Source organism: Vipera berus, assembly GCF_964194415.1.
Source record: "Vipera berus genome assembly, chromosome: 1".
NCBI classification, from domain to species: domain Eukaryota; kingdom Metazoa; phylum Chordata; class Lepidosauria; order Squamata; family Viperidae; genus Vipera; species Vipera berus.
In genome coordinates, this window is record NC_138202.1 from 153,223,450 (window position 1) to 153,248,560 (window position 25,111).

Below are 25,111 nucleotides of genomic sequence, written 5' to 3' on the forward strand. Positions count from 1 at the left end.
CATTTATTAAAGGCTATTCACTGATGGTCTGGAAAATGGAGCCTTTTTATAACAAAGGTTTCAAGAAGGACATTTCCCCACAATTTAAACTGCCAGCCTTGCCGTTGATATTGGTTCATATTAGTTGGGTGCATCATTTCTATATACATATTATCTTTTTAGAAAATAAAATAAAGCAATGGTCTTGTCAATACATTTGCTTGGGTCCCTTTTGAGAACTTCCTTAAAGATCTTTCAGAAAGATCTGAAAACTGAACCTTTTGACTGGTAATATTGTGATTTTAGTTATTTCCAGCTGACAAGGAGACACTCATTTTAAAATCCCTCCATAGTAGGATCAAATAATGAAATTCATTTCATTGCATGTCAAGATCTGTGGTTTTAGAATACAGAGAAAAAAATATATGAAAACTCAAAATTCAAAAATAAATTCCAGTGGCTGAGAGTGGATATAGAGAAGACCTTGATGCCATGTTTTTACTGCATCTTATTGGTACTCTCCCTGAAGATCCCTAGAATCAAAAGAAAACAAAAAGTTAAGGACAAACACATTGTTAAGTACATTTATATAATTCCTGTGAAGGGATACATACAGTTTTTCGATTAACAGCTGATATCACTTTCTATAAGGTTGTAATTGTTTCTTCAATTTTGTATGTCTATAATTGTCCAAACTGAATTTTAAAAATGCGCGCAATGCAGCCAAAGTTAAATCCTACTTACAGGTTAGGTTGTAATCTTGTATCAATTTTATCCATAATCAATGTTGCTTGTAATAATAGCAAATAATTACAGTTGAGCAAATTTACTTTGTCAGGCAAGAAAGATAAAAGAATCCAGCCAAAAGTCAGTTCATTATTTGCTCACATCTAATAGACAGACTCTTGCCGGAGTAAACCTTTTACAACTCTCACCCTAATGGATATACGCTGGAAGATTCTAGGGAGTGGCTATTTTCACCCTCTTCCTCTGTCTCCTATACAGATTTGGGCTGTGCTGCTTCTTGTCTCACCCTCTCCTTTGGAACGTTCCATCCTTCCTGGGAAATTGCCACTTCACTGCAGCCTATCACAAGTTTGAAGTACCAAGTGAAAATTTAAAGAATGCTATGTTATCAGGAGGGACGCGGTGGCTCAGTGGGTTAGGCCGCTGAGCTTGTCAATCAGAAGGTTGGCAGTTTGGCGGGTCGATTCTCGAGTGCCGCGTAGCAGAGTGAGCGCCTGTTACTCGTCCCAGCTTCTGCCAACCTAGCAGTTGGAAAGCATGTAAAAATGCAAGTAGAAAAATAGGGACCACTACGGTGGGAAGGTAACAGCATTCCGTGCGCCTTTGGCGTCTAGTCATGCCAGTCACATGACCACGGAGACGTCTTCGGACAAGCGCTGGCTCTTTGGCTTTGAAACGGAGATGAGCACCGGCCCCTAGAGTCGGAAATGACTAGCACGCATGTGCGGGGGAACCTTTACCTTTACCTTTATGTTATCAGGGTGATGCCTTTAAAAGGAGAATTTGAAAAGTTGCAGCAGAATAGGTTTACTAACAGCTAGTATAGTATATTAGAGTTGGTATATACAGTAGCATACCAATAGTATAAGCCTCTGGTAATGTGGTGCTGCCCCTGCTCTATAGATGAGGCTAAGTGAGTGGACTAAGGGATGCATGTTATTGCCATGTAAGGATGTAGATTGGCGGATGGATGTGAATGTGGTCTTGGTCACCTATTGGTGATATATCTTTCCTGGATGATGAATCGCGAGGAAATGTTTCTCTCGGCTGAAAAAAGAGTGTGCTTTCCCCCCCACCTAATGATAAAACAGTATTATCATTTTTTAGAAATCTGAAATTAAACATCCATTCAGGCCAAATTTCCATTCAGTGAGAAAATAATGCTGTGACTTTGGACCACTTATAAAATTTCAGCCTAACCTATATAAACACTATTGTGAAAATAATATGGGGAGTGGGAGATATAGGTACACCCTGAACTTAATAGAGGAAAAAAATCACAAGGCAATAAAGAAAATATGCACAGAATATTCAGAAGCATTCTTAATGGTTTCTTCATTTTTTTCCCTGCCAGAAACTCCTAATAATAGTAATAATAATAATAACATTGGATGGAACCTTGGAGGTCATCTAGTCCAACCCCCTGCTCAGACAGGGAACCCTATACCATTTCAGACAAATCGCTGTCCAATCTCTTCTTAAAAACTTCCAGTGTTGGAGCATTCACCACTTCTGGAGGCAGGTTGTTCCACTGGTTAATTGTTCTAACTGTCAGGAAGTTTCTCCTTAGTTCTAGGTTGCTTCTCTCCTTGACTAGTTTTCATCCATTGTTTCTTGTCCTGCCTTCGGGTGCTTTGGAGAATAGCTTGACTCCCTCTTCTTTGTGGCAGCCCCTGAGATACTGGAACACTGCTATCATGTCACCCCTCGCCCTTCTCTTCGTTAAACTTGATATACCCAATTCCAGCAACCGTTGCTTATATGTTTTAGCCTCCAGTCCCCTAATCATCTTTGTTGCTCTTCTCTGTACTCTTTCTACAGTCTCAACATCTTTTTTACATTGTGGTGACCAAAACTGGATGCAGTATTCCAAGTGTGGCTTTACCAAGGCATTGTAAAGTGGTAATAACACTCCACGTGATCTTGATTCTATCCCTCTGTTAATGCAGCCTAGCACTGTGTTGGCTTTTTTGGCAGCTGCAGCACACTGCTGGCTCATATTTAAGTGATTGTCTACTAGGACTCCGAGATCCCTCTCACAGTCGCTACTATTGAGCAAGGTACCCCTTATACTATACCTGTACATTTGATTTTTCTTGCCTAAATGTAGAACCTCACTTTTTTCACCATTGAATTTCATTTTGTTAGATAGCACTCAGTGTCCTACCACATCTTTTTCATGCAAAAATAAGAAAAAATGTTTTTTAATGTACTGTACACTTTTTTTTTAAAAAAAAGGCTGGTTTGCAAAAACCAGACAGTAGCGTGAAACTACTGATAGAAGAAAACACATGGAATCCACAGAAGCCTCTGGAGAATAGCTCTGCTCTTCTTAAAAAAGGATTTTTAAAGATTAAGAGCCATCAGTTCAGGAGTATTGCAGTGGGGAAGAATTTTTTAAAAATGTATAAAGATGGCAATTTCAATTATGCTGTGGTGGCTACTATATTGAGATTATTATTTTTTTACTTCCCCAATGGATGCCTCTATGACCACAACTTTTTAAAGCAATGTACATGGGAGTGAATAAATAAATAATTTTTTTTATTTATTTAAATAATTTATATCGCCAACCATCTCACAACCGTGACTCTGGATAACATAAGGGGATTACTAAGTATACCATATTAGCCAACTGTACCAAGAAAGTATTGTAATATTACTAGCAAAACAGAAACAAATGAAAATTTTCTGTCCCCCTGGAGGCCACCTAAGAACAGTATTAACCAAAATTAGCCAAAATTCAAGCACCTCTGGGTAACTTTTTGGTTAATCAGCCACTTCAAGAATTCCTGGGTAGCTATGTCATCCAGGAGTTTGTTGTAATCACTTGTGAAAGTGCCATCTGCATGTCTTCGACCAAGATCTTCACCTGTATGGGCTCCTTCTGAGAAACTTAAAAGAGACAAATGGACAAATAATATCTTTACAGTTGATTAAAAAAAATAAACATCAAAGGTCCACGACAGAAGCATATACGACTTGTATTTCTTAACGATCAACCTTCAATAAAGCAATCCCTAGATTACTATTTCATGTATGAAAATCAGCTTCTTTTAAAAAAAATATAATTATTAAAGAGAAATGTTGTATGCACTTCAAGGACTTCAAGCATTTTTAAAGATCAGATGATTTTAGAGCATGGATTAAAGCTCACATCCAGCTATTTCATCCAAATGAAAATATTTTTGTTTTAACTAATCCATATTGAGAATAATTGTTAATTTATATCAAGACACACTTGATATAAGCTACTACTAAAGTCATCAACTTCCCTCTGCGGAGATTAGCATTTCCATTCTTAACTAAAAACAGAGTTCAGTGACACTATTAACTCCTATGAATTCTATGTTCTTCTTCCAACAGTTAATTCCTGTTGGCTGACCTGGGGAACATTTCAACCTATATCTCTTCTTTTAACTTGGAATAAATTCTTTATAGATTGTAATCTGTGCTCAGCGCATAATCATGGGGAGAGGACATTCTGTGCCAATCAATTAACAACCAGCGAACTTTGTTGCAGAATACTTTTAAGAAAATGTTGCTTCATTCTCTGAAATCTGTCTTCTCAGAGGACAAGGTTATTTATCTTATCAGTAAAGAACCCTCTGCGTGATATAAAAAAGCCTGAACTTTTTAATTATTATTGACCAATAATATTTCTCAGGATCATAAGTCCCATTTGACACCAGAATTAATATTTTGGGACAAAAGTTCTTGCTTATAAGTCGGTAGCAGAAAAGATATTTTACAGTTTCAGTATTACTCTTGGAAGCAGTAAACCCAAAATTGCTCCAATTGTTCTTCTATTTGAGTCAATGATTCCATTCATCAATGTCTTTTCCAACTCCAAACTAAAAACAATAGTTAGGGAAGGCGGAAATAACTAGATACATCATGCTATTAGCAACATCCAATAGTGCCAATACTTTTGCTGAGAATTTGTAATATGCTGCTATCAGTGGCGTAGCGTGGGTTGTCAGCACCCGGGGCAAGGCAACCGGAAGCGGAAATAGAGGGGCGGGCGGGCGGTGACGTCACGGCACCGCCGAAAAGACGTGCCCCGCAGCGGCGTAGACTTTCCAAGAAGAGTCGCGCGCAATGCGGGATGCTTCCGGGTCCCTCTCAAGGGCGGCTGGGCGGGGCTCCGACCTGCAAGAGCTGCTGCATTGAAGCTCGCACGTGAGCCCCGCTAAATAAAGCCACGCATGCGCACGAAGCTAGGCCGGCCGGCCGGCGGGTCCGTCTTTGCTCGGCCAAGCCTGCCGGGGCGCCTGCGGGGCGCTTGCGGTTGGCCTGAGCCTGGGCGGAGAGTTGGGCGCTTCTATTTATTTTATTCAGTTTATGTGGCCGCCCATCTCACCTGCCAGACTCATTTCGCTTTGCAAGAAAGAGCAGCTCGAGAGCGGAGCCAAGCAACTCTGTGCAGCCCTTGGGGCTCCCTGAGCAGCTCAGTGTGAGCGCCCCCCCCCAGATGTTGCGCCCGGTGCAGCCGGCCCCCCCTGCACCCCCCACGCTATGCCACTGGCTGCTATATTGTTTCCTAAATACTTTTGAAGATCTGCAAGGTAAGTGTAAGGACAAATACTGAATTACTTTTATGAAGATGAATGTTTTTTTTAACAGACATATGAATGGAATACACAGCTACATGTGATAGTTCTCATCAGAGTTGTATTTTGGATTTCATTAACGCAAAGGAACAAGATTAATTTCAAAGATTTGCCAAGCTGTCTCAAAATGATGTGAATTAAAAATACAGCATACGTACAAATAGTGTGAAAGAAGCCAACACCAGTAAGAGTAGTAGTACTAATAAAATACATGGCAGTGATCTAATCCTTTCCCCCTAGGATTCAGAGTGAGTACAGCTTTGTATTTCCAGCATTCCCTTAGTTCCTCTGCTAAATCTTACTACTTTTGTTAAACAAAAGAGGTTCATTACAAATCGGTTATGTGTGACACTTGGTGATTCTCTCAGTGATGTGTCCCTAAGGAAAATAAAAAACAATAACAATGAAGTACAAAGAAGGATGTTGATGTGGTGGCACAGTGGTTAGAATGCAGCATTGCAGGCTCACTGCCAATAGTTTGATCTTGACCTGCTCAACTTTGACTCAGTCTTCCATCCTTTGGAGGTGGGTAAAATGAGGACCCAAATTGTTGGGGGCAATATGCTGACTCTGTAAACTGCTTAGAGAGAGCTGTAAAGCACTGTGAAGCGGTATATAAATCTAAGTGCTATTGGCATGTTCTGTAATTGCCGGCCAGTGCTGGATAGCTGTTCTTTATTAGATCAAGGGGATTGATTTCCAATATTAAGCAACAGAAAGCAGCAAAAGTTCTAACCTTTTTGATGCTCATAAAACTGCGTCTTCACTTTTAATTTAAAAAATAAATAAATAGATGTGTTTGGAGCCTCTATCCTCCTCCTCCTCCAATCTTATTCTAAGAAATGTTCTCAAAGAATGCCCACTGGGTTATCCTAACCAGGTGTTTCAGAAATATCTTTTCACAGCTTTGCTCCTTAATTTCAAGAGACATAGTTGACTCTCAGAACTTATTTTATTATGCTGATGACGGCAATAATAATAAAATTTTATAGGTTGCCAGTGACATGCATGGTGCTATTACAAGTGTAGACACGGAGACCTGAGACAAGGGAGAAGGAAGGTGAAGCCTTGCTCCAGAGAGCTCACAGTCTAAAGGTGTAAAGAAGTTCAAAGATGAGTTGATGTTGAATGGCCAGGCCCTTCAAGCAAGGTAGTGTGTGTGTGTGTGTGTGTGTGTGTGTCTGTGTGTGTCTGTGTGTGTCTCTCTGTGTGTGTGTGTCTGTGTGTGTGTGGTGAGGACTGGTGAGTAGGATTGGTGGGATGGAGGGACTGAAGCCAGAAAAATGTTGTTCCAAATGTTCAGTTGCCAAGAAAGATCGATTCGAGTCAGCAGTAGGTATAACAATCCAAGGAGCAAAAAAGAAGGGGAGGTTGTTTTCGTGAAGATGGTGAGAACACGATGTAGGTGGTTACTGATGGAGTACAGGTTACTGACAGAGGTGTTGGCAGTCTAAAGTTATGGGATGCTTTGAGGCTGAGTAAGGGGTAAATATTCAATATATTGCAGAATGAGAGTGGGAAGGTAAAAATAAAACATTAAAAGGAGTGGAAAGAGACTGACAGTGTGATAATGAGCTTCACAGCAACTTCTTGAGGATACTTGAGGGAAAGAAGAAGAAGAAGTTCAGAGAGGAGCAAAATGCACAAACTTTGGGAAACAAGCAAAAGCATTAGGAAAAAAAACACAGGATACTGCAAAGTAATCAAAGACCGTGCGAGAGATTTGGGGCAATAGATCTAATAATTATAAGAATAAGGGGGGAAAAATCAGACCAAAAAATGAGAATTTAATTGATCTTCCGTATGACTTGGCCTAATGGAGAATTTTGATCTATTCATGTATGTAACACCACAGTGCACCTAAAACCTACATTTTTAATGGGCACTTAGATCATTTCATGCCTGCGAAACATTTTTAATTTCAAAAGTGAAGTATGAAATACAGCAAGCAAAGGAGGGAAAATACATTGCAGCTCCACTGAGTTTCAATTGGCAAAAACTCCCTGAAGCTAAGAAAATTTTTAACAATAGTAGCAACAGATGGTTTCTTACTCTCTTCTTCCTCGCCCATTCACTAACCAAGCAATGAACTCCTTAGCAGCTTGACCTTCCAAGTAAGAGCTGATGTCACTGGTATAGGTGCCGTCGGCATGTCTTTCGTATTCAGCATGACGCCGGGCAAGTCCATTACTAAAAAAAAGGAGAGTTATTTGTTTAGACTCTTACCTCAGTCCCACCTTTCTTTCCCAACATCTTTCCTCCACTGCTCCCTATATGATTAGTTTGAATATGCCTTTGCAGTGTGGCATGATGGTGACATAGGAGAAAGAAAGAAGAAATGAGATATGTTTGTTGGACCACACATACCCCAATGGCTGGTGTTTCTGAGCAATCACTAAAGACTAGGAACAGGTTTAGGTTTACCAATCCAAAGGGCAAGATCAAAAAATGAGAGAAAAGGAGAAGTTAGATGTTAGGATGGGTGTCTTTCTGTGTGTGTGGGGAATTGGATTATAGATCTGTCAGAGAAGATGAGGGATGGCCTCATATTTTCATCTTTTTGTGCATTGCCCCAAGACAATCTTTCTGGGTACTCAACAATTCACATACAAGCTTGTTTCTATTCCATGTGGAAAAGAGGATTAATACCATTTACAGCAACGAGAGCAGTTCTGCCCCTTACAGTTCCCAACAAGTTCTTATATGCCTTATTTGACAGGGTTTTCTGAAATGAGTTTCACTCCTTCCAAAAGCTTTGCAGTACATAATTCCATGCTCAGCATACACTACAGCAAGTATTTCATATAGCAGGACTTTTAAAAAAAAGAGTAGTCTGGCTATTTTTCCAAACAGACTCATAAAAAAGGGATTGTGTACTTCACAATGAAATTATAGCATGACTCTCTGACAAATCACATTCCGTTTGCTTTATTAAGTTTGTTTGGCTACCCAAAATACCTTGAGGTGCCTGGCAAAACTATCTCCAGGTATGTGAAAGGAAAATGCATTACAGAACAAGAGCTTAGCTGAAGGTCTCTGATAAAGAAAACCCAACCACATTATTCATAAATCCTAGTAGATTGACTTTATATAGGTATTTTCTAATACCTAACTTGGCAAACTTATCATGGGAGCAATGAATGAGTAACTTGTGTGTCATCAGATATTGTTTATAACTCAAACACAGACACCCATCCTGATCCGTTTTGCAGACTCCGACTTAGGCTTATTTATGGCCTTGGTGTATAGCTGTCCAGAATAAGACATGTTTTTCAATTGACAAATAGAACCACAGTGATTTTTTTCCCCTGATGAAGATTAATGAGGCTTCATGTTAGAACAACTTATATTGGAAAGGTGTACAAATAGTCCTCGACTTACAACAGTTCATTTAGTGAATGTTTGAAGCTACAATGGTACTGAAAAAAAATGACTTATGGACCGGTTCCCACACTTATGACCATTGCAGCAACCCCATGATCACGTTATCAAAATTCAGATGCTTGGCCAATGAGTCATATTTATGATGCTTGCAGTGTCCCAGGGTCACGTGATCATCTTTTGTGACTTTCTGGCAAGCAAAATCAATGGGGAAGCCAGATTCACTTAGCAACCGTGTAACTAACTTAACAGCTGCAGTGATTCCCTTAACAACTGCGGCAAGAAATGGGACAAAATTCACTTAATAGCTATCTCGATTAGCCACAGAAATTTTGGGCTCAATTGTGCTCATAAGTCACTGTATATAGTAAAAGTACTGTGTGAAGTTCTGGTTTGGTGTTAGCTTCTTGAAAGGTTTTGTTTTCCAATCCAGCCTCCCTACTACCTTCTGCTGAGTCAAAAGCATCATGGATGTAATAAAAGCATCATGGATGTATATTATTATTATTATTATTATTATTATTATTATTATTATTATTATTATTATTATTATTATTATTATTATTATTAATTTTATTTATATACCGCCCTTCTCCCGAAGGACTCAGGGCGGTGAACAGGGCAAGCATAAAAAAGCAGAGATACAAAATTTAAAAGGGATTAAATATATGCCCAACTAAAAACAGTGAATACAAATATTAAGATAACAATAAAAAACCCCACCCATCCCCCATCAGGCCAGGCCGGCTTGTTCGAATAAAAATGTCTTTAGATCGCGACGGAAGGAGCGAAGGTCGGGCGCCATCCGGAGCTCAACCGGTAACCGATTCCATAACTCCGGGGCGCCCACAGAGAAGGACCTCCCCCTGGGAGGATGCCTCCCACTCCTTCATTTGATGTTGGATTTTATAGTTAAGGAAAAGACCAGGAGAGGGCAGAGATTAGGGAAGCATCATTTTCCAGGAGTTGAGTTAGTTGTAGGGATGCTCTTCTCTAAGACATCAGAAATGCTTTGCATGTATTATGTGGTTCCCACAGAATCTTTTTTTTTGTCCTGCCCTCTTCCAACTCTCTATAAAGTTAGCTGCACTGCAAAAAACTGTATCTCTGTCTTTTCTGGAATTTATGCTGTATTATTAGTAAAATGGGCAGTGGGGTGGCTCAGTGGTTAAGACCCAAGTACCACACAATGGGGCGAGCTCCCATGCTCGCCCCAACTCCTGCCAACCTAGCAGTTAAAAAGCATGCAAGTAAAACTTTGGGGAGAAGGTAACAGCGCTCTATGACATCATGCTGGCCACATGATCACGGAAATGTCTTCGGACAGCACTGGCTCAATGGCCTTGAAATGGAGATGAGAACCCCCCTTATAGTTGGCAATGACTAGTGGAGTAAAATCTGCATGGACTCCTTTACCTTTAGGTAAAGGTAAAGGTTCCCCCGCACATGTGTGCTAATTGTTTCCGACTCTAGGGCCTGGTGCTCATCTCCGTTTCAAAGCCAAAGAGCCAGCGCTTGTCCGAGGACGTCTCCATGGTCATGTGGCCGGCATGACTAGACGCCAAAGGCGCACGGAACGCTGTTACCTTCTCACCGTAGTGGTCCCTATTTTTCTACTTGCATTTTTACGTGCTTTCAAACTGCTAGGTTGGCAGAAGCTGGGATGAGTAACAGGCGCTCACTCTGTTACGCGGCACTCGGGATTTGATCCGCCAAACTGCTGACCTTCTGATCGACAAGCTCAGTGTCCTAACCCACTGAGCCACTGCGTCCCTTCCTTTACCTTTATTTTACCTTATTAATAAAATAATTCCTGCCTAACCTGTATGGATTTAATTTTTTTAAAAAAGGTGCATATTATGTCAAGTCTCACTCCTACAGACTATAAGGATCCCTTTCCTTTTACCTTTTACCTAACAGAGACATATATCCACAAGTATTCTTTTTTATATAAATGGCAGGGGGAAGGGAGAGAAAGAGAAGATGAGTATATATGCATTTAATTCATATAGAGCAGGGGTGTCAAACTGCCGGCCCGTGGGCCGGATGTGTCATGGTGAAGCCGCGCCCACCCCATTACTGGCAATGGAAAAAAAAGTCGTGATAGGTTGCGACACGTCACGTGACGTTGCAAGTTTGACACCCCTGATATAGAGTATAATTAGTTTCTTCTTCATGTATATTGTGTTGGGAATCTTTTGATGTAAACCTGTATAAAGCTCTGTAAAATTTTGACAAAGTATTCCCTCACACTTTACATGTTCACCAAATACAACAATTTTAAATGTAAAGAAGCACTTATGCAGATATATCTTGGGGATGTAGCAATTGTTCCCTGCAGTGTGCACACATGAATGAGAAGCACAGTTGTTTGCCTATCCATCATGTGCCATATAGTCCATATGCTGTGATCATTTGAAAGAACATATTTGCAAAACAAAGGTGTAGATGGTTGTTGAAGCCAATTTAACTTGCCCGTGTCCACAGTACAATATTCGGTAACTTGGGATATGGGCTAGGAAAGGAATTACCTCAAGGGTAGCATATATGCTTGAACGCAGGAGATTCCAGATGCAGAGCACTTCCAGATGGGGCTTAGCTATCCTTTTCAGGTCAAAGCCATAATTGTACCCTGTCCTTGACATTGAACAATTGAAGTGATTGACATCCAGCTGACATATGATTCAAATACCAAGGGCGAAACTTCTGTTCTACAAGCCACAACACTAATGTTCTGTAGAGCTTAGGGCAGGGGTGTCAAACTGCCGGCCCACGGGTCAGTTGCATCATATGGAGGCTGCACCCATTGCAGCTCCGGCAATGCAAAAAAAGTCGCAATACGTTGCGACACATCACGTAACGCGTTGAGTTTGACACCCGTGGCTTAGGGGTTGTGGGGTGGTGGTGGGAGGAACCATTCTCTCATTGGCAGTGGCTCCCATCATTCTCTGTTTTTTGCTTTTGTTCCCTCTTCACAATCTTAATGCCATCAAGTCCTTGCACTGGACTTCAATAGAGTACTGGGGTGGAATTTCATCTTATTAATGTCTTTTGTTACCTTTTATTGAGCCACAAGAATAAATGTGCCAGGGGAACAATTGGGGGAGGGAGAAAGGCTTGGTCTAGAGGCCAATTTTCGCATTTTCCTGATAGTTAGCTGGAAAAAATCTTATTGAGATTTCTCATACAGAATTCGCAGTGGCAGTTGAGAGGCTTACCTTCATTAACTAACTAACTAACTAACTAACTAACTAACTAACTAACTAACTAACTACCTAACTACCTAACTACCTAACTAACTAACTACCTAACTAACTAACTAACTAACTAACTAACTTGTTGAAGGATGCTGCCCTGAGGAACCACTGGTGATCAGAACAGTTTACACTGTGCTAGATTGTATAAAATAACTTCCGCTGTAAGAATCAAATGTCTGGCCTGAAGCATGATTCATTGGAAATTATTTGATCTATATGTGTGTGTCTGTGTGTGCCTGTGTGTATATATTCTTTAAGCTACATAGATTCACTTGTTTAAAAAGGGATAAAAAGTCTTGTAATAAGTAAATAAAACAAATACATGCTCATCATCAGTGTTACCAATTTGGGCAGTGCAAGCAACCACTGAGATAATTTCTGTACAAATGCCCTCTTTTTTCCCCACTACATTAAGGCAACAGCCAGCATCTGAGCTGGCAAAGACAGGTGCTCCTTTGCACAGGGTGCTACTAACATCTCTGAAATAAGGCCAATTTTTTTTTAGGAATATGTGTCACTATATTTGCAATTAAGGAAGGCTATAAAAAAATGACCCAATCAAATCAGGTTATGATCTATTTTTGTTGCATCCCTTGTATTACACAATGTATTTTAACTGAAAATACCTTGCAAGCTGGTCCAGGAAATTTTCTTTCTCTCTGTCTTCAAGTCCTTGTTGTCTGTGACAGAGACCCATCACAGTTATTAAAATGGCATTTACACAAGTAGAAAAAGACACACGACATTCTTAATTAAACATTTCTGTAATACTTAAATGACAAGAATAATTTTTGGACAAGAACCTCCTATATGAATCCTATCGCTTCTGCATTTAATTCCAGACAGATTGTAAACATTTGTTTTTTATTAGCTACAATATTTATGCTTGGAGTAAACTTAATTGCTCAATCAATCTATCCTGTGGCTAAGGGTATTCAGTCTTATAAAGTTTGTTCTAGATTAGAACAGCTTCAACACCCCACAATGCATAAGAACCCTTAATTCCCTTCTCTGACATACAGCTTATTCTCTACAATACAGAAAATATCCAAGAAAAATGCCAAAACTGACAAAAGCGTATAACCTAAATTTGGAAATTAAAAGAATGAAATCACTTTCTGTCTGAAGAAATACATGTTTCCATTTGCAGACCTGTCCAGTTGCTCATATGTAACTTATTATTGAGTTATTCATAATTTCACAATTCTGTCAAAAGGTCCTCCTGCAATAAGTGTGAATAAATTGATTTATTATGAACTAAGTCATATAATTGCTCAAATTCACAGTCAACCAGTTTTCCAGTCTTGAATGACCTTTTGTGAACTGCTTGTCATGATGATAGGTTGAGGCTTTGTTTGCAACTATTTCCTCTATATTGTAAAGTGTACTTACAGGAAGTAAGAATGATTGAATGATCCATATTGAATGAACATGTAGTGCTGGAAAGTACCAATAAAAATAGCCAAACAGGAAATGCTGGTTCTGTGAATTAGTTTGAATAAAGCTTCTCCCCTACAATAGTTCAAGTTTCTTCTATAATTAATCCTTAAAACCAAATAATTGTTCTAAATCATCCACTCATCTTGTTGTGGATTTCTGCAAATAAACATATTGAGGAAAGGACTATTAACTGCCTATTTCACAATCTACTCAAAAGGGACAATATAATCTTATCTCTCCTGCTTGATTAGGAAATCCTTACCATCATAACACAGTTACATGTTTTTCCCCCCACCAATTTCCCCACCAATTCCATTCTTAGTTGTTTGACATCCCCAGTTTCATTTGTTTTTTATACTTACTTGCAGAAGAAATAAGTGTCCAGGGATCAAGTCAACAATCAAAACTAAGGGAAGGCAACTCATTGTCTTCTTGATGTTTCATACTACAATTCCCAGTTCCCTCAATAGGAATTGAAGTCCAAAACATCTGAAAGGTAACTGATTTGATGCATCCAGTCTGCCTACTTGGGACTTTGATCTATTCAGGAGGAAGCTTTTCAATTTTTCACCAAGAACATGCTGGGAACTCAGAACTATTTACTGGGAATCTGTCCACATTTGTCTCTGGACATGCTGCTGGAAAACATGGTCCCTCATACCTGGAGGATAGTAGGTTGCAGAAACATAGCACAGGATGATGGCAAGGAGATCCCAATAATCAAGTCAGCCACAATGACAACCTTTTATTAATTCAGCCTGATTTAATTAATTGATAACACCCAATCACTTTCTTCCTGTTGCCACTAAAAATTGCATGGACAAGTCCATGTGGTCAATAGACAGCTATAAGAAATTTGACTTAGGGAAACTCAAAGAACATTTTTAAACCAACATCTAATTAAGGCATTGAGATGAAACAAATGCGTTACTGAAACTGAGAGAAGACATAAAAGAAGCAAAATAATATACATGGTAGTGGAAAAACAATGGAGGATGAAGTATTTGGTCACAATGACCCAAATACTGATGAGTGAGACAACAAAGTACCAAATTACTTTGACTGTCAGCATTAGAAATGGCGAATGAAACAAGCATTGGAAGAGATGAGAAATAAAATTAAAATCCACAAACTGTACATTTAATTCCAGGAGTTGCAAATAGCACATTATTCTCAGTTCTAGTAATGTACTCAACCATAATGGCTCCTCAGACTGTACGTTAGGGAACTTTGACATAACTTGGAAAAGTCCCTAAAGTCCTCAGATAAGTTCAGTAATTGCAGATCTATATTGCAGTTGTGTTGCACAGGAACCTTGTATGTCATCTACACGAGCAGAGCAGATTAACAGGAAACAAATCTAGGATACTCTTGGGCAGGAACCTTGTGGGAGGAAAATTAGCTTCCTCTAAATCATTGTGCATAGAGTTAGATTTTAAGGCTTATCTCTATGTGTAAGAGCCGAAATAGGATTCAGCAGAATTCAGTGGTAGAGCAAACCCTTTTCATACAGTCCTTGATTCAGTCTTGGATATATCCAGTTAAAAGAGTCATTTAGCAGCTGATTAAAAATGCACCTACTCAAAATCCTAAGCAGTCATTGTCTCAAAGGTGCTTTTTCAAAAGGCAACTGGATTGTTTTTTTTTTCTTTGAGGAGGAAGAAGAAGACATTTTGCTTCTCATCCAAAAAGCTTCTTGGATGAGACACAAAACATCTTCATTTCATCATGGAAAAAACAGTCCAGTTGCCTTTTGAAAAAGCTCCTGTGAGACAACTATGACCTGGATTAGTGGGAATCTCCACAGACACTAAGCAGCCATTGTTTGTCTAAATACATCATGTTGGGATGGATGAATGAGTTTAGTGTCCTGGTTTAATAGACCTTCCTTTTGGGAGAAAGACCATATCTTGAGGCAGACATATAAACTGGCTGGAAAGACAATGCTACAATATGACAACATTCAGTTTTCTAGATTGTATCACAACGCTGTACTGTGTCACTATATTCCAGTATATCTTTTATACATACCTTGCTCTGCTTGAGAACGATAAACAGTCCAATTGTCTTCTATTAAAATTCTAGCAGGTTACCAAATTGAGCCTACATTTGAGTTAGAACATCTGGAAAGCTTTTTCAATCAATCGTTTAAAATGATACTTTTACAGAAATAGTTTTATGAAGACTTCTTCTTCTTTTTTTTGCCATACTTCTGTGAGATATATTTTAAAGCACATTTTAGGACAGTGGTTTTAAACTACTGGGAAGTGTATCTGTGTGCATGTGTAAAATAAGAGAGAGTCAACATACTGAACTTTGAAAAAAAATCTACCAAATTGGAACAATAGGTATAAAAAGAGCAAATATGATTATAGTACACAGGCCAGTGTGATATGAAGTAAAAATCCTCAACCTATCTACATTATGATTAGGGAATGATATTGGCCCAGAAAAGGATGTTGAAATTAACCGGCATGTGGAAATTGTGAAATGATAAATTCTGTGTTAAGAACCATCTCAAAATTTTAACTTCAAGTACCACAGGGCCAATATACCATATACTATGCTTGCAATGTTGTGTACAGTTCTAGCCACTTCACCTCGAAAAGGATATTGCCGAGCTGGGAAAAGGTGTTTGAATTTTATATTCACACTCACCAGTTCTTCCCTAAACAGAATACACCCACACGGCACACTTGGCAAATTTTCATGCTCTAAGAAAAGCCATTATAGAAGAGACTGTACAGGCTAAATTATGTCTAAGCAAGCTGTGAAAAAGCTGTGAAAAATGTGAATTTTGTGTTAGAGATCATTAGGAAATGGGCTGAAAAATAAAATGCCAATGTTATATTGCTTTCATAAAAAAAATCTATTGTGGAGTAGTTTGGGTTGCTATAATTCCAGAATGTCACAGTAGCACCGAGGAAACTGGGGAAAAAAAAGACTGATTGAATTATCAAGAAGATGAAGTCCAATTCTCTAATACAGAAAAATGACAAAAAAGGTTGTTTTTAAGTCATGGCAACTAAACCTAGGTACATGATGTAAAAAAATGGACTCCAGACTTCTGGTCTTGCATCGTAGTGACATGGTCGAGGGATTGCGGGGATCTGCACCCCATGGCTGGTTTCGTCCTACCAGTGGACCCTAAATGGGTCTAAAATCGCCCCGGATAGACAACGAAAAAGGAGGGGCCCCCTGCTGATTGTGGAACGATGGCAGTCAATCCACTCAATCCAGGGGAAGCCCTCCAACTCATCAGGAGAAAGGCTAGTCACACCTCGCTGACTAGCCCAAGCTACAGGCAGCTGAAGTTCAAAAGCACTAACAAGAACAATGGTGAACAGCATGCTTGGAACTGGGTGAGAATATCGATCTTCTCTCTCCTATTTTGTAATTGATTTCCTGGAAAAGATCCCCAAGAAGCAAAAAATCCTCTGAAAGTGAGAAGGGAGGGTACTATATCTGCACCTTTCTGTAGACGGAAGCAGTGAATTAATGTTTATGGGGGACTGAAATATGTTGAAATGAAGTTAATAATACTACAGTCTGGATAAATCTAAATATTATGAAAACTGTTAAGATTTCACATCTGAAAGAGTATTGACGAAACTAAAAGGAAATAATTATTTGTCTTAAAAGTTGGAAAATGAATAGACACTGACACCTAGTGAAAGATCAGAGCATAACTATAGCTGCATTCACTAAGAAATTAGCAAGATGCCCAGAAATAGAAAAAACTTGTTCCTTTGAATCCCAGTGATTTTCAGCTAAATAAAGAATAGCTGGGAACAGAGGAAAGAAAACACAGGGGCCATATACTACAGAGTGAGAACAACATTTGTTTTAAAAACTGTTGACCTTCTGGGACTATAAATACTCACTGAGCTGTGTTTTCTAAGCCCAAGAATTGTTTGCAGAGAAAGAAAAACCTTGACTCCTGGCTAATCTTCTAGGGGAGAATTTACTGAAAAGCTTTTAGTTGGCTAAAACATTCTGGACTGAAATTTTGCTTGTTGATAATTCTAAGACACCTGAGCAGAAGAACTGTTATAAAACACTACTTTCAATGATGCCTTGACAATTGGAAATGCATTGGACTACAAAAGCCATGTATAAAGATAAGAACCATATAAGATTTGGTTGTTTGGATTTTAAGATTGGCAGGTTTGATAAGGCTAATCACAGAGACTATGGTATCAGTGAAAGACTGTCTGGAGGGGGGAGACAAAATGGATGTTGTATACCTTCCTAAAAGTGACAGGAAGCCACACCTAATATTCTCTTCTGAAGACCCTAGCCTGGAACATCAGAGATCTGCAGGAGCAATACTCCAAGACAAGGCAAATACTTTCCAGGAGAAAATGTATGCAATGCTGTGACAGATTCAAATGACAATGGTTTTAAACCATGATGAGATTAAAAACAACTCTGATAACATAAACGAGCATATTCTCAACCTAAACATACAATTAAAAAACTCTCAGAAAATGATGATAAAGAATGTACAAACAAATCAGACAATAGAATTCAAACCAGAAGAAAGTGACTTAAATAAGGAAGCTGGGAACAGAGGAAAGAAAACACAGGGGCCATATACTACAGAGTGAGAACAACATTTGTTTTAAAAACTGTTGACCTTCTGGGACTATAAATACTCACTGAGCTGTGTTTTCTAAGCCCAAGAATTGTTTGCAGAGAAAGAAAAACCTTGACTCCTGGCTAATCTTCTAGGGGAGAATTTACTGAAAAGCTTTTAGTTGGCTAAAACATTCTGGACTGAAATTTTGCTTGTTGATAATTCTAAGACACCTGAGCAGAAGAACTGTTATAAAACACTACTTTCAATGATGCCTTGACAATTGGAAATGCATTGGACTACAAAAGCCATGTATAAAGATAAGAACCATATAAGATTTGGTTGTTTGGATTTTAAGATTGGCAGGTTTGATAAGGCTAATCACAGAGACTATGGTATCAGTGAAAGACTGTCTGGAGGGGGGAGACAAAATGGATGTTGTATACCTTCCTAAAAGTGACAGGAAGCCACACCTAATATTCTCTTCTGAAGACCCTAGCCTGGAACATCAGAGATCTGCAGGAGCAATACTCCAAGACAAGGCAAATACTTTCCAGGAGAAAATGTATGCAATGCTGTGACAGATTCAAATGACAATGGTTTTAAACCATGATGAGATTAAAAACAACTCTGATAACATAAACGAGCATATTCTCAACCTAAACATACAATTAAAAAACTCTCAGAAAATGATGATAAAGAATGTACAAACAAATCAGACAATAGAATTCAAACCAGAAGAAAGTGACTTAAATAAGGAAGCTGGGAACAGAGGAAAGAAAACACAGGGGCCATATACTACAGAGTGAGAACAACATTTGTTTTAAAAACTGTTGACCTTCTGGGACTATAAATACTCACTGAGCTGTGTTTTCTAAGCCCAAGAATTGTTTGCAGAGAAAGAAAAACCTTGACTCCTGGCTAATCTTCTAGGGGAGAATTTACTGAAAAGCTTTTAGTTGGCTAAAACATTCTGGACTGAAATTTTGCTTGTTGATAATTCTAAGACACCTGAGCAGAAGAACTGTTATAAAACACTACTTTCAATGATGCCTTGACAATTGGAAATGCATTGGACTACAAAAGCCATGTATAAAGATAAGAACCATATAAGATTTGGTTGTTTGGATTTTAAGATTGGCAGGTTTGATAAGGCTAATCACAGAGACTATGGTATCAGTGAAAGACTGTCTGGAGGGGGGAGACAAAATGGATGTTGTATACCTTCCTAAAAGTGACAGGAAGCCACACCTAATATTCTCTTCTGAAGACCCTAGCCTGGAACATCAGAGATCTGCAGGAGCAATACTCCAAGACAAGGCAAATACTTTCCAGGAGAAAATGTATGCAATGCTGTGACAGATTCAAATGACAATGGTTTTAAACCATGATGAGATTAAAAACAACTCTGATAACATAAACGAGCATATTCTCAACCTAAACATACAATTAAAAAACTCTCAGAAAATGATGATAAAGAATGTACAAACAAATCAGACAATAGAATTCAAACCAGAAGAAAGTGACTTAAATAAGGAAGCTACAAATGAAGAGAACTACAACTTAACACAAACAGAAGAAAATCTACAAGATTTTGCCACAACAATGAAAATGTAAAAGATATTTTATCTTTCAGGACTTCAAAACAAATTCGAGGATAAGAAAGAAGAACTAACAAAATGGATTATAGAGCTGCCAGGAGAATCATTAGAATCTGGGAGACAAAAAGTGTACATCCTACTCAACTTATTTCTCTTACTCCCAACAACACTTACAAAAATACAGGAATCCTCTGGCAAGTGGAACATACTGATTTGGAAAAGCAAAAGAAGAAGGCTAGGGCTTTGATTCGACCTACCAGATGGAGTACTATATGATTAAACACTTGTTTGAATATGGTTAAAAGAATAGATAAATTTTGGATGTACAGTAAGAGGGATAAGATATATAAGTAGTATAGTATTTTTTATAATACATGAAATATAAAAATAATGGGATGACATGTGAATGAAAAGCTTGGATATTTAAAGGTAATCAATTTTGAGAAAATTATGACTGATAAGAATAGTTTGAATACTGAGGGGAAATTAAGCTTAAATAAGAATTTTGAAAACAGGACACATAGTGACTTAATAAGATGACTTTTACAAATACAATTGAAACATAAGCCAGCCAAAAAAGATGTTATATATGGATGTTATTGTTATTTGAGACCTCTCCTCAAGAAGCCTGCCTTGGACCCAGCTGTGTTGAATAACTTTCGTCTGGTCTCCAACCTTCGCTTTCTTGCGAAGGTTGTTGAGAGTGTGGTGGCGCATCAGCTCCCTCTAGTTCTGGATGAAGCGGATTATCTAGACCCGTACCAATCGGGCTTCAGGCCTGGGTACAGCACGGAGACGGCATTGGTCGCGCTGGTGAATGATCTCTGGAGGGCTCGGGACAGGGGATATTCCTCTGTCCTAGTCCTATTAGACCTCTCAGCGGCTTTTGATACCATCGACCATGGTATCCTGCTGCGGCGCCTCAGGGGATTGGGAGTGGGAGGCACGGTCCTTCAGTGGTTCTCCTCCTATCTCCTGGGATGCTCGCAGTCGGTGTTGGCAGGGGGGCAGAGGTCGACCGCGAGGCCTCTCGTTTGTGGAGTCCCTCAGGGGTCGGTCCTCTCGCCTCTCCTGTTCAACATCTACATGAAACCGCTGGGTGAGATCATTCGTGGTTTTGGAGTTGGGTATCATCAGTATGCTAATGATACCCAGCTTTTCATTTCGACCCCAAACCACCCCAGTGATGCCCTCGACGTGATGTCCCGTTGCCTGGAGGCGGTTCGGGTCTGGATGGGGAGGAACAGGCTTCGACTCAACCCTGACAATACTGAGTGGCTGTGCGTACCTGCATCTCGGCACATTCAGGATATTCCACCCCTCTTTATGGGGGGTGTTATTACCCCCCGTAGATAGGGCTCGCAACTTGGGAGTCCTCCTAGATTCACAGCTTTCCCTAGAAGACCATATAGTAGCTGTGACTAGGGGGGCCTTCGCCCAGGTGCGCCTGGTGCACCAGTTGTGGCCCTATCTAGACCGGGATGCCCTACGTACGGTCACTCATGCGCTCGTGACCTCTCGTCTTGACTACTTCAACGCTCTCTACATGGGGCTACCCTTGAAGACCACTCGGAGGCTCCAACTGGTACAGAATGCAGCCGCGAGAGTTGTGTTGGGAGTTTCCCGACACTCCCATGTCACACCTCTGCTCCGCGAGCTGCATTGGCTACCAGTTGTCTTCCGGGTGAGATTCAAGGTGTAAGTAATGACCTACAAAGCCCTACATGGCATGGGTCCGGAATACCTTGGTGAGCACCTGTGGCCGGCGTCAACTTCCCTCCGCCCAGTACGCTCCCACAGAGAGGGTCTCCTCAGGGTGCCACCGGTCAAAGAATGCCGACTGGTGGCCCCCAGGGGGAGGGCGTTCTCTGTGGGTGCACCGGATCTTTGGAACCATCTTCCGGTCGAGCTCCGGATGGCGCCCGATCTCCGCTCCTTCCGGCGCGATCTTAAAACCCATCTCTTTGAACAAGCTGGCCTGGCCTGATGGGATGGGGTTGGATTTTATAAATGGATTTTAACTGTTAATCTGTATTAATTTATTATGGGCACTGTTTAATTACTTTTTAATAATTTTTAATTTTTGTATCTTGTTTTTATGTATTGCCCTGTTCACCGCCCTGAGTCCTTCGGGAGAAGGGCGGTATAGAAATTAAATTAATAATAATAATAATAATAATAATAATAATAATAATAATAATAATAATAATAATAATAATAATTGTACAAACACACAAAAAATGTTTATATCCCACCTTATATGTATTGAAAATATTGAGAATTATATTTGTTTAACATTGACAAAGGAGAATACTATTGGAAGAAGAGAAGATCAAAAAATATATTATTAATTAATATATTGATTATAGAATTATAGGAATTAATCTCTACTGAGTGTTTTTTTAAATATATGAACCCAGACAACACGCTGTTTACTAAGCACTAAAGACTGTTATTGTAAAAAAACCAATAAAATATATTTTAAAAAAGAAAGAAAGAAAATGGACTCTACCAATCTTCAATATTTCAATTGCAGAACACCCCATGGAAGTAATACTATAAAACTTAGGAGAGATCAAAGAAATTCTTCTGCAGGTTTTTTTTCTTTTCTTTTACTAGAGTTCGATAAAAATCACAGCCATCAACTTGGTTAATTGTATCAAAGAATGCTATTCATAGTGGCAATCAGGGCTTTTTTTCTCATAGAACGCTCAGAACGGAGTTCCGGCACCTTTTTTGGATGGAACCTTGTAGGGTAGGCAAGGCGGTTTGTATGACATGTGTGAGTTCCGGCACCTTTTTCTTTTACAAAAAAAGCACTGGTGGCAATACTATATAAATCTTCTACTTTTATAAACAGTCTACTCTAGGTGTAAAGGTGACCCAGAAGTCCCCAAGAATTGTTACAAGAATTGTTAAATCAATACAGCCCAGTATCTCTTGATAGCAGTAAAGAGAACAATATCCACTGACTTGAAAAAATGGGAGGAAAAGCTGAGGATTTTAACCCAGGAGGACTGAACTATAGATAGGCGCAAATGCATATACTGAAGCAGGCATACATGTACATGCAAAGCAAGTTCACCCCTCTACTCTGGATCTATAGCTTCATTTTTGCCTACAGTAAAGAAACTAGTCATGCCACTAGAATAAGGTTTCTGCCAAGCCAAATCCTCTCAATATGGAGTTTGGGACTTGGAAAGATTTAAGTCTGGCATGAAGTCTGACAGAGTCTGAGTTAAAGGATCTCCTTAAAATCTGCTTGGCTTTATGGGAGAAGAACACAGCAGAATAGTTAAGCCTTTGAACCAAGAAGGTTATTGTGCTTTTTAATTTGCAGTTGAATGTGTGGGCGTATGTTTATATACGTAACTCCGAATGCAGTGTCTTCTGGTATAGTAATTGTTACTTGGAGATAAAATGTGTAGAAGGTATGATTTTTATATGCATGGCTTTATATGAAAACATGTATATATTTTGCAGGTAATATTTAGGATATACTGATTACAAAATTATATTTATGGGATTACAGTTACATTTTGCTTCAGACTGTAGCACAACTAAACTGAGTGGGAGTTCATGGCTTTAAATTAATCTCTAAAATACTTGAAATGTGATTACCTTGAAATGAACTTTATCCTCTGATAATCAGTGGAACAATGGACACTATATTTAAAAGAGAGGCTGAATAATTTGAGCTGCTGAGATATATAAATCTAAAGAGTAAATTCTTCACGTGCCAGCAGTGAAATGTTTACATTAAGAAACAGTGATGCTTGTGTCCGATTCTACAGTATAGGCCTCCTTCAAAGAGATACAGTCTTTCCTAAGCTGCTAGAAGATTTGGACTTCGGATTCTGTAACACTCCACTCTGAATAGTGCTAATAGAGCTCTATGGGGAATAAAGTTGAACACAACTGGGGAGCCGGAAGTTGGGAAGGTTGTGCTAACATCACATGATTTGTACCCATGAATCACATGGGTCTTTTGATGCCTATAGAGCAGGGGTGTCAAACTGCTGGCCTGCGGGCCGGTTGCATCATGCGGAGGCCGCGCCCACCCCAGCTCCGGCAATGCAAAAAAAGTCACAATACGCCACAACACATCACATGATGCGGCAAGTTTGACACCCGTAGTGCTCAACTTATAACCATTCACTTAGGAACGGACATTTTGGGCTCAATTGTGGTTGTAAGTTGAGGACTATCTGTACTTGTGTAGCCTTGAATTCCACCCTTTATGGACTTTTTCAAATTTTACAGTCTCTGTAAAATTGTCCACTATGCCCCACCAAAATGGGAATAACTTTCCCAGGGCTAATGAACAGAGAATATGTCCATTGGGGTATTTTCTTGTGTCCTTTTCTTTTATATGGAAGTTGCACAAATGGACAGTAGCTACTATTGTATCATCCCCATTCAGTTTAGTAAATGCTCATAATCCTCCATTAATTAATATCTGTTTTTCACATTGAAATGTACCCAATATTCATATCTTAGGCTAAAGAATGAGAAAGCGTTCATATGAAGAAACAGTTCCTGGGATGACTCCAATATATGAAAAATGTCTCTATTTGACCTGACCCCAGAAGGATAGGTTGCAAAGTTAGAATGAATGGATAGATGAATGGATGGAGGGCTTGATGGAAGACTTTGGATGAACAGATGAATGGATAGATGGATGGATGGATGAACAGCAAAGCTCTTAAGTCTTGCTTAAGTTCTGTGAAGCTCATGCACAAACTTAATAAGCTAGAATATCTGTTCATATGTTTCATCGTGCCTTTCTTTGAGTTTATATGTGATCAAGTATTTTGTGTGAATTTATTTCCCAGTGAAGTAGTTTGTAAGGGGTTGAGGTTGGGCATTCATTTTGCTTACCCGCTTCTTTTAGTGTTCATTAGCCACTGTACAAAATCTTGAGCCCGTCTGGTGTCCAAGTACTTGCTGTAATCGCTGGTGAATGTACCTTGTGAGTGACGTTTCACTTCATTCAGCTGTCTAGGGTCATCTAATGGTTCAGCCTGGGAAGCTTTGAATGATCTATAAGTGTGGTTTGTAACAAATTAATTGCACTGAAGATTGCACATTTGAAAGGTGCTGCACGGTGTACCGACCTCCTTCGAAGATATAGATGCATTCTAAAAATAACTGCTATTAGAAAGGGTCATTAGCCGCCTAATTACTACTGAGTAACAGGAGAAATAGATGCTGTTTAGACAACAAAAAGAACTACGGAAAGCATTAATAACTTGACATGTTGTTGACTTATCCAGTTTTCAAAGGTAGGGTGGGGGGGAGGGGAGGAAAAAAGCATTAGTGTTTTAAAAGAATTTCCATTTCTTGTCTGCCCTCCAATACAAGAACAATCCATTGTTCACATATGGGTTTCTATTGCATTAAAAAGTATGACATTTACCTGGCTTTCTCTTCTGTCGCTTGAAGGGGGCTTTGCCAGCTGCTCTGAGCAATCATTAAAAGGAATCCAGCAACGAAGTAACAAAGTCGTTTCAT

The 25,111-nt window shown here is 39.3% G+C and overlaps 1 protein-coding gene across 1 annotated transcript; it reads right to left on the bottom strand.

Annotated features, from left to right (window-relative positions):
* Positions 1 to 411: 411 nt before the first annotated feature.
* On the bottom strand, positions 412 to 25,111 carry GCG (glucagon; the record flags this gene model as incomplete). The annotated part of the gene is made up of 6 exons (XM_081325946.1): positions 412 to 512; positions 3,478 to 3,621; positions 7,392 to 7,529; positions 12,604 to 12,657; positions 24,479 to 24,640; positions 25,017 to 25,111. 6 exons carry the CDS (start codon positions 25,109 to 25,111, stop codon positions 488 to 490), a joined length of 618 nt encoding a protein of 205 aa, XP_081182072.1. The 3' UTR covers positions 412 to 487.